Raw genomic sequence first — 13,078 nt, 5'->3', positions numbered from 1 at the left:
AGTTTTAACACATCGGTGGTAAATAAATAAAATACTAAAGTAAAAGTATGTAAAAGTAACTAATAAAGTGTCAAAAGTAGAGATTTGGATCTAAAACTAAATCAGAATTTGCCAGGTGGTCTCAAACAATAAAGAAAAGTTCTTTTGACTTTTTAAAAATCCTATTAAAAATGTAGTAGGGTAAAGGGGGTTACACACCGCGGCGTCCGAAGCGTCCAGTTTACGTTCAAGAAGTACAGATGTCTGCTCTCAATTGTACTGAAGGAAAAGTAAAAAGTATAGCCTGTCCACTGTAAAGCGAGCTTACCTTACGTATTATAGTACGTAACTTTCTGGAGGTGGAAAGTCACCGATATAATTTTACGGAAATAGAAAGTTAAAACCATACTTCGGAACATTCTCTATGCATGTAGTTCGGCCTTTGCCATACTATGTGTGGAATATAAAGGAACAACATTTCCATGGAAACAATTCCAGTCAGGTTTGTGGAGATGCAAGCGGCTCACAGAAAGATTTTTAAAACACATTTTTATTGCAATAAAACCATCCAAAAAGAAGAAACAACAGCAACAAAACACGCATTTTTTAAATTTAGTTTTTTTGTTTGTTAAAAAGTAAAGTAGTGCACCTTTAAGTTTAGTGAACAACATGACAACATAAACCAAGTGTTTTACTATAAGATTATATCCATGAGAAAGCGACAGAGCCACACGCTTCAAAGCCCCGTAAAGACTGAAGGCGTTTGTCAATGTGCAGTCCGACCACAAGAGGGCAGTGTACATTGTGATCGTCTTCGCATAATGGGTTTCTTCTCCACGTGACGAGTTTTTGATTGTATCGCGCCTTTGTGTGAAAATAACTTAAACAATGCATGTGACTGTTATTTAAAAAAAAAAATTAAACAGTGAATGGGCTGATATTACACTATACGTTTTTGTTTTGTTGTTTTTTTTGCTTTGGGTTTGGGATTTGCTTTTGGGGCCACGTTGACACTTGTTGATGCAGATTTGGATCCTTGCAGGTTCTGTGCGGTGCAGGTGTAAGTGCCTTGGTCCACATCTCTCACTTCATCCACCAAGAGCACAGACTGGGCCTGCTGAGTGTTCGTCCCCGCAGGAGTCACGCTGTCCTGAGTGTACTGAGGCCTCCCATCCTGAAAAAGACCTCTTTAATGAGTGAGCTATTCGTCTAGTACAGCGTTATGATGCTGACCTGCTGCCCTGGGTAATCCCATGTGATGTCCATGGCCACGTCCCTTTCTCCCATCACAGTGCAGGTAACTCTCAAATTGTCCCCCGCAGTCAATGAGCTGGACGAGGCCTGGACCACAGGAGCTGGCAGGGCCCTTGGGTCTGACAGGAACAGGTAATTTATTAAGTTTAAAGTTACACAACATTTTGCACAATGTAGTGGGATAATTATTCTGTTTTAGATCCTGTTGAAAGAGTAGGGGGCAAAAAAGTCAAGGTGTTGGCAATAATGACAAAATGTATATATAAATTGTTTTTCTTTTTCGGGAACATCGTAGTACTGATAATTAGATGATCCAACCAAAATGTGCATTAGTTAAGGTTTAATTAACACCTGTAAAATTAATCAGAAAACTTGTTTCATCAGCTTATTTTGTTGCATTTTCGACATTCTTATTTTGCATATCTTCAAAACAACATTCACAATATTATCTAAATTTCGATATACTGTCTCTAACGTGAACATTTATCTGTAACAGCAGCAAATGTGGTGTTGGACTCACAGTTGACATAGATGAGCATGTATTTGATGGAGCTTTGCCTCAGGTTGCCCAGACTTGCAACACAATATACTTCTCCAGCGTGATAAAGCCTTGGTCGATGAATTGTGAACCCTTTTTTGACATCAAATGAGATCTCTGAGCCATCCACTGGCACTTCTGATGGGGGGTACTCCCGGTGGAGGGTTACCTTTGCCTCGGGTGAGGTCACCTGACAGGGAAGCACTGTGGGCCAGTTAGTCCTGAGCTGAACCACCTCGTAATACTCAGAGGAGGGAACAAACAGCTCCTGGGGATCTGGTTGGCACAAAAATGATAAGATTTTGTCTGTGTTGAAAAAGTTCTTATCAAGACTGGACCTCTGGAAAGTGCATGTGCAGGAAGCAATAAAGTTGGTTGATTGTACCTGGGAAGAAGACAAAGACTTTAGCTGCTTTGCTGTACTCTTTCCTGCAGTCAGTGTCTTCACAGAACATTGGAAAACATGTGAACTCCCCGGTGTCTGCCCCAGTTGTGTTGACTAGTGTCAGGACTCCATACCTCTCATGATGGGCAATCCTGTACAAAGATGTAAACAATGTATTCAATTATTTAGCTTTTATTATCTTTATTTATTTGTCTTTGCCCGTAGGCTTTATCTGAAAGGTCAGGGATGCGTGAAATGGGGTCAAGACCTATCGAGAGCCACATTTACTTGCAGTGCTGCTGCCCGCTCCACGTGGTGCTATCATCATGACCTCCAGCAGCACTTAATCACTAATTTTAAAGTATGGTTCATCAAAGGCTATATTTGGCCAGAGAGGTAAGTAGATAGGCCTATAATGAGGATAAAGAGTAGGGAGCTATATCCAGCTAATTAAGCCAGGAATCAATTTCATGGCAGACAAGATTGTTTGTTGGCTGCATTATATATTTTAATTTTTAAATGGCATATACTTTTATATACAAACTTAGCATATTTCTACATCTACAGATGCTACAAAAACACAGCAAATAAATCCAAGTACAAGCAACTCACTTGAGCCTTCCCTCATGGTCCTCTTCCAAATATGGTGGGACGGTCCACTGCACAGGTTTACCCCTGCACCTCAGCTCCAGAGTGTCTCCGGACCGCAGTATGATTGTCTCTCCAACCCTCTGAAACTTCCCTTTCTTCACCACCTGAGTGTGAAATGATCAAGAACAGTTTCAGTTAAAACATATACAATAGCATCTATTATCACATAAAACTAGTAATTGCTTCAGGGGCGTGTCACCTGCGTGAGGACAGACTGAGGCGATGCGGCGCGTGGAGCTGTGACCTTTGGTTTTTTTGTGGTTGATTTGAGTTTGTTGGTCTTGGCTTTTTTTCCTGGAAGGATCTTCTGTGCTTCTTGGCAATTTGCTAAATGCCATCAACAACACAGTGAATACAATAACTCTTAAACAAGGTCTAGTGATATGAAGGATTAGAATTGTATCCTAATACAGTACGCATCTGAGTTAATTGGTTAGTTTGTAAAGGAACTTGCTCAAAGTTATGCCTCGTTTCTAACAGTAGTGTAAAAACAGCTACTTACCTAGTTCGAAGATTACGGCACAAAAGAGAAGTGTGCCCAACGTCAGCCTGCATTTTGACCTAAAACCCTTTACTATTCTCATGGCTGATTTGGGGATCATGTAGCCCTCTGCACAGCTAAGACTGCCCTGTAAAAGCAGAAGGAAACAAAGCAAGAGGAGGGCAGCGCTTGCAAAGTGAGGGTCAGCTGTTGACCAAAGTCACACACATTCCCCCTCCTGTGAGTGGCATTACGAGCCCAAATTCCTCCCGGCTCGTTCAATAGAGGCTTTCAAGCTTGTCTTGACCAATGAGGGCCCAGAGTCAGAGGCCCCTCTGAGCTGCTGAACTGGAAGAGCTGAAGCCTCAATCCCAAAGGAAAGAGACAATCTTATACCTGCAATGGTACTTGCTGCATTTTACAAGTAGGTATTCTATCATTGTTGGGATTTATCAGTGCATAGAAGGTCAAATAGCCAGCACTGCAAAGTTTTGAGCTAATTCAAGTTAAAACATACGCTGTTGTCAAAGCTTTCTTTGTCCCTCCACTGAGCCAGAGCTCCTTGCCCTGTACCAAAAGGGGACATTTTTTCACAGAACTTATTGACTATTACAATGTAATGTAAAAAAGTGTGTCACTGTTTTAATACATTTTACATAAGCAAACATGTAGTACATCCATATTTACAATCACACTCATGATTCAGTATAAATTTCTATGTACACATTCAGTCACATGTGGTGTCTAGTAATTATATTTCAATATAGACATAATATATGTTATTGTGTATAGTTTGAGAATCATCAACAGGAACTCTTCACTGGTAGAATAAAATTACTAATGTGCATAAATACATAAGGTTTTTAGATCCATAATCTCATTCTAGATCTATAGCGGTGACATCACCATGCAATAAAAGCAAATGTACGGGAAAAGTCCAATGACACATCTGTTTGTTTGTCAGAGTACAAGCAGGTATCAACATATCTTGATTAGATATGACAAGAGTCCATTTATAATAACAACGTTACAAGTTACAATGGAATACTCCTGGGTGAATGAGGCATTTCACCCTCATTCACCCAGGAGTGTTCCATTGTAGAAAAAGATTCAGTTGTAGTCATCTGGGCGCTGTTTTCACGCTCTAATATTTAAACGCTCGGATATTTAAATTTAGTTTAAGTATTTAAATGGGCAGGGCCTACTCAGAGTAGAATAAATATCTGAGTTCACAAACTTGATCCGCAGATTGATAAGAGTGGATGAGAGTCAAAACGTCTTGTTTTTCTAAAAAAAAAGCAGCGTCTAGATGAACTCAATCTTTTTCTACATAATGTTACTGACTTTAAAACTTTAGAATTTCTCCTCTTTTAGAATGTTTTTCGCTGTTATTTCACTAACAGTTTCTATTTGTATGTGTCCAGGTGTGCCACGTCTTCTCTGGTGACTGAACCACATCCCGTAGAGAAAATAGATGAGTAACCCTGCAGTGAGATAATGAATCTGCAATTACTCTGCTCAAAATAAAAGCTTTCACTCTATATACATTTTTTATGACAGAAAGTGAGCTATTGCAGTCATAGATCTTACCTATTAACATCCATATAGCGTATCGTAACCACGTATCTGAGCTTAATTGCACCATCAAGTAAACATTGATGAATGTACTCAGCAAAGGGAGAGCGGGGAGAAGAGGCACCTGACAAAAGACATGACATCATAAAGGTTTTTGTGGAAAATGTGAGTGCTTGCAGAAGGAAATCCGGACTCATTCAGTACCATAAAAGATGCTTTGGTTGGATTTTGTGGGTGCCTCCAAATGAAAAATGTTATGAGCAGTATGAAGAAGGCAAAGATGCTGACCAGCGCCAAGCTCCACGGCTCTGCTCTTGATATGGCATCAATAGCCTGAGTCAGTAAGAGGCAGAGTGCAGTTATGCAAAGTACTAGAGAGACAGAGAAATGGAAAATCAACTCACCATTTTTAACAACAGAAAGCGATTGTACAAAAAAAGTAATTTTCTTACCGGAAAAGATAGTCATGATTGTGACAACTTTAGAGCTTTTTGAAGTAGGAGCTGATGGAGGTTTGAGGAATGAATATGTGGGGTTTTGTTTGGAAGAATCTTGGTTTTGAGGTTGATATCTTAAACAACATTTATTTAATTAATTGTATAATTATCTGTAATTAATACTTATGTAACTAAATATTACCTCAGTATTAAAATGCATATAGCAACCAGTGTGTAAGCAAACAATGTGCCAATCGACATAATTTCTACCAAGGCAGACAGGTCAAACAGAAGTGCCATGATAGCTAGAGAGAAAAAAATAGTTGTAACGAAAGTAAAGTATATTGTCATTCAGATAAATGTGAAAAACAAACAAACCTGCTACTATTCCAGATGCTATAGTTGCGATTGCTGGACTTCCTTTGGCTGTGACTTTGGTGAGTGGGTGGAAGAGCAGGCCGTCCCTGGCCATGGCAAACAGCACGCGAGGCATCGGAAACATTGAGCCCAAGAGACTGAAGGGCAAAGGTTGAACATGTTATATTTTTGAGTCTAAATTCAGCTATATCTGCAGAAAACTTGTACCAACCTGGTGGACAGAGCACACAGAGATCCCACTGCCACAACATATTTGGCTGGACCCCAGCCAATGTAGTCAAAGGCGGCAGGCAGGGGACTACTGCGGTCGAGCATGTAGTAAGGCATCATCAGAGTGAGAGCCGCAGACACAGCAAAGTAAGCCAAGAAACAGATGAGGAGAGAGGCCACAATACCCACAGGGATAGAGCGCTGCGGGTTCTTCACTTCCTCACCTGAAAGAAAACAAGTACTCTTTAATTACAGAGGAGGGTCATGACAATGGTGGTCAAATTAATCCCATCATCGTTTGTCAAATTATCAAGTTATTTTTCATGTCTAGTAAGCAAGCAACAAGTAACATGTACATCTAAAAACTAAAATGTTATTGCTTGTATTTATTTGATAAAGAGTAAGACTTTGTACTCTCACCTGTTGTAGCAATACAGTCAAAACCTACAAAGGCATAGAAACATGTAGCTGCTCCGGCCAGCGTCCCGGTGAAGCCATACGGGAAAAACCCTCCATCCCCGAATGTAGTGGTTGAATAGTTGCTGAGGAGATTAAAGAGTGTTAATTTGTTTCTGTTAAATTACAGAAATTAGACTGAGTTATACAATACTGTGCACAATTTATGTCAGCGTTAAATATCTCAAAACGGTACACTTCATATCTCGCAGTGTTGTGTTGGATTACTTTTGCGTTGTGTAGTTTAGCAGGGTGTCTTTGCTGATCTGCCAGTTTGCAATGTCTCCTTTGACGAATCCGGATATCGACACAAACAGCAGCACCAGGACGTTGACTGCTGTGAAAATCTTATTGATGGTCGTTGACTCTTTGACTCCAAAAGCCAGAAGTCCTTCAGGGAACAAGTACATGCACAGTAAGTTTATGACTTACTGCTATGGAAGTGCATAAATATCTCCTGTACCTGATAGCAATATAATAAGAACAGCGGCAAAGATATCGGGATAAGGTGCCAAACCAGGAAGATCCATGGCTGCGTTTTCTTTAAAAAATGTGGATATGTGCCCCCCAATCAGGTCATCAAACGTGCCACTCCATGCCAACGCCACACTGGATGTCCCTGAACACATCATCAGTCAATTATAAAATAATTACTGTAGCCAACAGATGGGTTAGGGTTAAAAAATGTGGTTTTAAAACTAATACACAAGCTTCCTCTGGTGGTCAGTAATTTCCTCTGCAGTTCTTAGAATTGCTAATTACTCAATTTAGAATAATTTTAATTCACTTAATTGAATTAGCGTTATTTAGAACTACTGTTCTGTTGTTTAGAATAATAAACCTTGTTTAGAATTACTGTAGCAATTCATAGTCTATTTTAAAACTTTGTTTGACTTTTTATATACTTCGTAGTACTTGAAAGGCCATATATTTTCTTAAGTGATACTATTACAAGCTTAGTTAAATTAAGCCACAATCAGGCAATTGAGAAAAAACACTGACTGGGTTAAATACTTAGTTTAAAATGACTTATCTTCAAGGCCATTTAAAAATGCTCCCACAGCAGGTAAAAGTTCAAGAGCCTTTTCATTCCATGTTGATCATTTATGGTCGGCTCTTAGTCAGCCAAATTGGTTGCTTAACCGGAAAAAGTAGTAGTTGTTGTTTTTAAAAGCAGATAGCTTTGAACTGTAAAGCATCTGTTTACACATTAACTTTCAGCATAATATTATGACTATTGTACTTGCCTATGATATACGAGAGTAGCAGATTCCACCCCGTGACGAATGCCAGCAGCTCGCCGACTGTCACGTAGCTGTACAGGTAAGCTGAACCAGTCAGGGGAACCCGGGACCCAAACTCTGCATAACAAAGTCCAGCAAATACAGATGCCAAGGCAGCAATGAAAAAACAAATGATGATACTGGGTCCACTGGTGTCCCGGGCCACTTCACCGGACAGAACATAGACCCCGGCTCCCAATGTGCTGCCCACCCCGAGAGCTACCAAATCTAAAGTGGTCAGGCATCTATTAAACGTGGACTGCTCTCCATCAGATTCAATGGGCTTCCTCCTGGAGATGCTGAAGAGAAAGGATCTGACCAGACCCCCGCACCCCATTCTGCTGCTGCTGTTTCCTGCTGCTGACCCAAGCGCAGATGAGGAGACACGAGTGAGGGCAGGTGAGTTTAAGCGGGTGGGTGGGGCAAAGATGTCAGCGCTCAATGTGCAATCTTTCTTCCAACTTTTGTGGTCACTAGATTGGATAAAGAGGAATACATTTAAAAAAAACATGAACACACTGAGCTAATAAAAACGTTATTGCCTTTGCAACGTTTAATTGTTTAAGTTGTCGCAAACAGCAGACATTTATTATTGCTTCTGGTTAACTTTAAGAATGGGACAAGACACAATTTCAGAACAAGACTTTGACAATGTTGATCATTTCTGAATAATCTTAAATAGCCCTGGCCACTAGCGCGTAACATTGATTTATTTATTTGTCTCATTCTCGTGGTAACTTTAACTTGTGAGACCTTGTAGCGCAAAATCTTGTCGCATCCCTAAATAATGTGTCCGAGTAATTCAATAATTGTGGTATTCATTTTCAATCAAAGTGTAGCAGTTCTGGACTTACCTTCTCACAGTGTTCCTGTCAGACAGTGAAGCGCTACACTTTCCAAATGCATTTATACAAGCCCCTCTTTATCAGCTCTCTGTTATCTTAATGCTGATGCCAGATATTTTCCTTTACACCTTAGAACACAACAACGCCCTGCTCCAAGACTGCACTTTACACAATCTTGTATTTGTCACACTTTAATAGTTATAGGGTAGTGTTTTTGAAGAAATCTTCACAAATGTTGAACCCTATCATTATTATTTGTTTGGTATTGTCTCCACAAACTTGCCATATTAATCTTGGATTTAAGTCCTTTCAAATGACTACAACTACATCTTTGAGGTTGAAAAAAGGCACCACTTCCTGAAGCCAATAAATTATCTCACTTTGGTTTCTTTATGCTGACAGTGAAGGCGTTGAACTTTGCACTATTTTGTGTTTCATGTGGCTAGGCTCAGTAATCACAGGTTTATTAACAACAAAACCAGGACAGAATATCAACAACTCCCACCATGGAATTCCAACCTTTAGTTATAAAAATATAGATACCGTACTTTAAAATGTTGTCTACTACTTATCCTTGGGTTTTAGAATTATGCAAAAATTAGGATTGTTTCCATTGCGATTGTTAATTTTAAATAAATTATTATATATTTTTAATGAGGAAAAGATCAATAGAGTGGCAGAACTGACAAAGATGATCAGTTTTTTGTTGTTGTTTTTTTTAGAATAATCATGCCAGTGCATGGAGCTATTGTTTTGCTCAAATTAGTTCAACCGTTGTTGTTGTTGTTGTTGTTGTTGTTGTTTTTGTTGTTAGTGCTGCTGCTGCTGCTGCTGCTGCTGCTGCTGCTGCTGCTGCTGCTGCTGCAGTGCTGCTGATGCTGTTGCAACTGAGCAGAACTTTAGCTTCTTTGCTAACGGCAATAGGAGATTTAAGACACTTCAACTGCTTCTCAATTACTAAATTCCTCAACACTCAAAAGCATCTTATTCAAGAAGAGAAAGGTACGGTAATCAGTTTAACTCTGTGTGATCCCAAATCGAATGAATGGTTCTAAATGCAATATTTTGCATTTCCAGCTCCTGTTATTTAGGCAATAAATATTAAAATTAAGGTGTAGGAAACAGTAAATGATAAATGTGAGCGTAACTGCAGTGTTCCAGTTGTTTATCTGGTTTTTGCCTCAATTTCTTTCTTTTCGATGTCAGATACAAACTAAAACATTAGCAGCTGTAGACCTTTATATTTGTTATATCAGACTGAAGCAACTCTATTTTGGTAGTGTTTTGAGCTTAGAGGAGAAAATTCTGAAAAATGCAAAGCCATCTGCATAATCTTGTAAAGACATGAACCTTTAACCACTCAGTTAAAGTATATTTCCTTATATAACACTTGGTCCATGTTTTGTTAGGCAGCCCCTTTCTTCTGGGAGTGTTTCCGGACACGGCCCCCCATGAAACACTCAGGACAAAGCCGCCTTCATGGCCGGTGCTCACCTCCACAGATAGTGTTCACCTTCTCATGTGCCATTACGGGGGAATTCAGACCACCTAATCCCTCCTGGCATCCACCTGAGCAACTGGCCTCACTCTCAGAACTTTGTATCACGGTGTAGCAATGTAGAAAAAGATTCAGTTGTAGTCATCTGGACTCTGTTTTTAGAAAAACTAAAAACGGAGTCCAGATGGCTGCGATTGAACCTTTTTCTAAAATGGAACACTCCTAGACGAATGAGGGATTACACCGACAGTGTAGCAATGAAATATACTTTGATCCCTTCCTCTGAGTAAATACATATGGATAAGTACTGTTGTGGAAAATATACTATAAACGGTGCCAGAGAAATAAGGCAGAATAGAACCAAGTTGTCTTGTTCAAATGTGGGTCTTTATTTTAGCCGTGCACAAGCCAAAATGCTTTCCCTAATAGAGTCGTCTCTCCCTCCCTGGTCTGACTGAATGAATCTCACAAACTCCAGCTTAAAAAGGCACAGTCAGAGCATGATGTCAGAATGTAATCATTGATAGAGGCCTTTGTTTCATCCCTGGTTGTGGGTTGTCAGACCCCTCACAAAGGCACCTTCCTAATCCTCAGCACACATTAACAGCATCTTTATGACAGGGCTCAATTATTATTTTCAGGCCCGAGCGCCACAAGCTGGCGAGAGGCCTCTAAGTTCCGTACGGTCGTGCAAAGCATGGCTGCAAAAGTGCGTGAAAGGCTGCTTCCAAAACACCCACTACGCACGCATCCACTACTAAATAACATCATTGTGAACGGGCGAAGCACGTACGAAAATGCACACAAAGTGCACATCTCTAAAAAGCGTTTCCTTCTACTTTCTGGCTATCTCCTTTTTCTAAAATTCTAATATTTGGTGCATCAGTGCCTCCCAATGTACAAAAAATGCATTGCGGGATAGGAAATGGCCCAAAAAGAAATCTGATCATAGTATCAATAAATTTGACGCAAAGGTATATAGTGACAAGGGTAGTTACTTTTAAGGTGCGTTTATCGCCACCCACTGTATTTGTACATCTTCAAAGTATGCGCTTGCCCACTTCCAGACACCCACTAACGCACTCGTCCACTCATGCATGTCCCAAAAAACACAGGTCTCTGAATGTAGCTAGAATTTCGGACATTTCCCAACTTTTATGTTTGCTGCTATTTGAACATACAAAGTCTGAATTGGTCAAATTTAATTCAGTTGTTAAACCCGTTGCCCTAAACCTACTTCAAGTAAAAAAAAATATTTGGCCCCCTACATAGTGAAATTTAATGTTACATGGGGAGCTAAATGGGGATTTTTTTAATAAATTTCCATTTTGGGCATCCCGAACAGTTAATGACAGCTATGTCCTATTTCACCCTGGAGAGACGCAGAGACGACAAAGGAAGACTGTTTAGCAAGCTTTATTACATGGGTTATTTGGCGCTCAGACCCCGGCGGAAGACATTGCGATCATGGGCACTCCATGATCTATTTGTATTAGATATCTCCCCCCAGGGCCTGGAGACTGGTGGTGGTAGATATGGTGAGAGGGTAGATGATTAGGATGAGAGGGATGCAGAGGAGGAGGAGGGGAGGTGGTGGGTCGCAGCACGGTCTGAAGCGGCTGAGCCAACTGAGTGAGGGTTGATATTGGACCGGCTGTGCGCTGATGGGAGCAGAGGTGCGACGTGCCACGGGGAGGAGTGACTTAGGTGCGTTGATTGAAGATGGGGACCAGGTGCGAGGGGCGATGTCCTGTCCTTAGACTCTCCTTCTCGGCCAGGAAAAAACACAAAAACCTCCATGGGAAAAAGTAGAAACCTGGAGGAGTTCCGTGGTGAAGGAGAGATCTGAACTCTCACAGACTGACAAGCCGACTGGGTGCGTTGGTTGAGCTGGGGAGCAGGTGGCCTTGATGTAGATGGGTGGAGTTAGGTCTCCAGGCTGAATTTACGCAGGCTTTATTTCTTACGGTGTAGCCGTAGCAATGACAGAAGCCTCCCATTCGATTTCATAAACTTCTCCTTGGAAGTCAACCAAACCAACTTCCAATTTTGTGACAAGAGAGTTAATTTTGGTTGAAAATACACCCTACAATAAACCTAGTCAGTGTCCAAAGAAAAGAGATTCTTAACCTGATCGGTCGGTGAAGACCCTTGATTTGTGAGACACACGCTGGTGCTCACAAGAGCACAAAAGTCACTTGAAGCAGACTTTTCACGACAGGTTGCTGTTGTTGTTGTGCTACTTTCAATTCTATTTACGTATATTTATTTTATAGACTCAGTTGGCCATAGTTGTTTGATATCAAGCTTGATTCATTTCAGTGACTGTTGTTTTACTTTGCCATGCCGATGCACAAAAGCATGTTAAATGGGACTGAGGGCAGGTCAACGCCATGTCTACATGGTCGTGAAAGCCAAGAAGAACGGCTCGTATTGAGGATGCATCAACACCATTGTTAGGGTTAGGGCAGGAACATACTTACTCCATCTATGACAGACAAGCATTGCGGTGAAGGTTCACACAAATTCAAGCGCAATGCTGTTGTTAGAGAGAGAGAGCAAAACACTATTTGTGACTGTTGACCAAGCTACTGTCGTTCATTTATCTCGTTTAAATCGCGGTGTCAAATTTATCATATGGGACACGTTATTCTGTTCCTGTGTACTTCCTCATTATCTGTGAACTGGTACAAACAGTCCTAAAGCTGACGTTGTGCCATTTAATCAGAACCAAGCAACAGCTATTTAAACCACAGTTTGAGGACGGACTCAGGAGTAAGACAATACAACAAGCTATTGTTTTGCCAGTTTTCCCTGGATGCACCAAATAAAGACCTTGAGAACGATCCTCGCCTTTCGCAGTCTGTTATTGACTAAACTTCAACACAATTGGTGGAGAATGAGGGCTTCTTATCGTGCTTGGAACATAAAACATGTGAATTGTGCACTAAATGATTCCCTTCTGGATGTTGTCGGCCACGCATCCCGTCCAATAACGGTTCTGCTAGGAATGGTGGGAGAACAAGGACACCGAGCCGAGAGAGAGGGAAGAGGAGTCGATTTATCTTTGATAGACCTACAATTGTGACTGGGACCATTCAACAAAAA

General features: G+C 40.7%; 2 protein-coding genes across 2 annotated transcripts; both read right to left on the bottom strand.

Moving 5' to 3' along the window:
- Nucleotides 1–917: 917 nt before the first annotated feature.
- Nucleotides 918–3,576, bottom strand: LOC140347083 (platelet-derived growth factor receptor-like protein). Its single transcript, XM_072433419.1, has 7 exons — nt 3,310–3,576; nt 3,007–3,134; nt 2,769–2,911; nt 2,157–2,308; nt 1,754–2,047; nt 1,213–1,352; nt 918–1,153 (listed from the first exon to the last, which is right to left on the bottom strand). Exons 1-7 carry the CDS (start codon nt 3,407–3,409, stop codon nt 920–922), a joined length of 1,191 nt encoding a protein of 396 aa, XP_072289520.1. The 5' UTR covers nt 3,410–3,576; the 3' UTR covers nt 918–919.
- Nucleotides 3,577–4,581: 1,005 nt separating this feature from the next.
- LOC140353047 (cationic amino acid transporter 2-like) lies at nt 4,582–8,061 on the bottom strand. The gene is made up of 11 exons (XM_072437792.1): nt 7,592–8,061; nt 6,808–6,963; nt 6,573–6,735; nt 6,309–6,430; nt 5,890–6,112; nt 5,679–5,815; nt 5,503–5,605; nt 5,316–5,434; nt 5,068–5,234; nt 4,879–4,987; nt 4,582–4,772 (listed from the first exon to the last, which is right to left on the bottom strand). Exons 1-11 carry the CDS (start codon nt 7,962–7,964, stop codon nt 4,642–4,644), a joined length of 1,803 nt encoding a protein of 600 aa, XP_072293893.1. The 5' UTR covers nt 7,965–8,061; the 3' UTR covers nt 4,582–4,641.
- Nucleotides 8,062–13,078: the final 5,017 nt, after the last annotated feature.

Source organism: Eucyclogobius newberryi, unplaced genomic scaffold, assembly GCF_026437365.1.
Source record: "Eucyclogobius newberryi isolate DKJ021-1_F unplaced genomic scaffold, fEucNew1.0.hap1 SCAF_11, whole genome shotgun sequence".
In the NCBI taxonomy this organism is placed as follows: Eukaryota; Metazoa; Chordata; class Actinopteri; order Gobiiformes; family Gobiidae; genus Eucyclogobius; species Eucyclogobius newberryi.
This window is presented reverse-complemented; position numbering and strand designations above follow the sequence as displayed.

What these genes read in the sequence shown, in the direction of transcription:
- LOC140353047 (XM_072437792.1), bottom strand. Translation starts at nt 7,964, where the DNA reads ATGGGGTGCGGGGGTCTGGTCAGATCCTTTCTCTTCAGCATCTCCAGG. An exon ending in TCTTATTATATTGCTATCAG is followed by an intron (nt 6,736 to 6,807) that starts GTACAGGAGATA and finishes TGTTCCCTGAAG; the next exon opens with GACTTCTGGCTTTTGGAGTC. An exon ending in CTGTGTGCTCTGTCCACCAG is followed by an intron (nt 5,816 to 5,889) that starts GTTGGTACAAGT and finishes TTTGCCCTTCAG; the next exon opens with TCTCTTGGGCTCAATGTTTC.
- LOC140347083 (XM_072433419.1), bottom strand. Translation starts at nt 3,409, where the DNA reads ATGATCCCCAAATCAGCCATGAGAATAGTAAAGGGTTTTAGGTCAAAA. An exon ending in CATGCTCATCTATGTCAACT is followed by an intron (nt 1,353 to 1,753) that starts GTGAGTCCAACA and finishes TGTTCCTGTCAG; the next exon opens with ACCCAAGGGCCCTGCCAGCT. An exon ending in GGGATTACCCAGGGCAGCAG is followed by an intron (nt 1,154 to 1,212) that starts GTCAGCATCATA and finishes GGTCTTTTTCAG; the next exon opens with GATGGGAGGCCTCAGTACAC.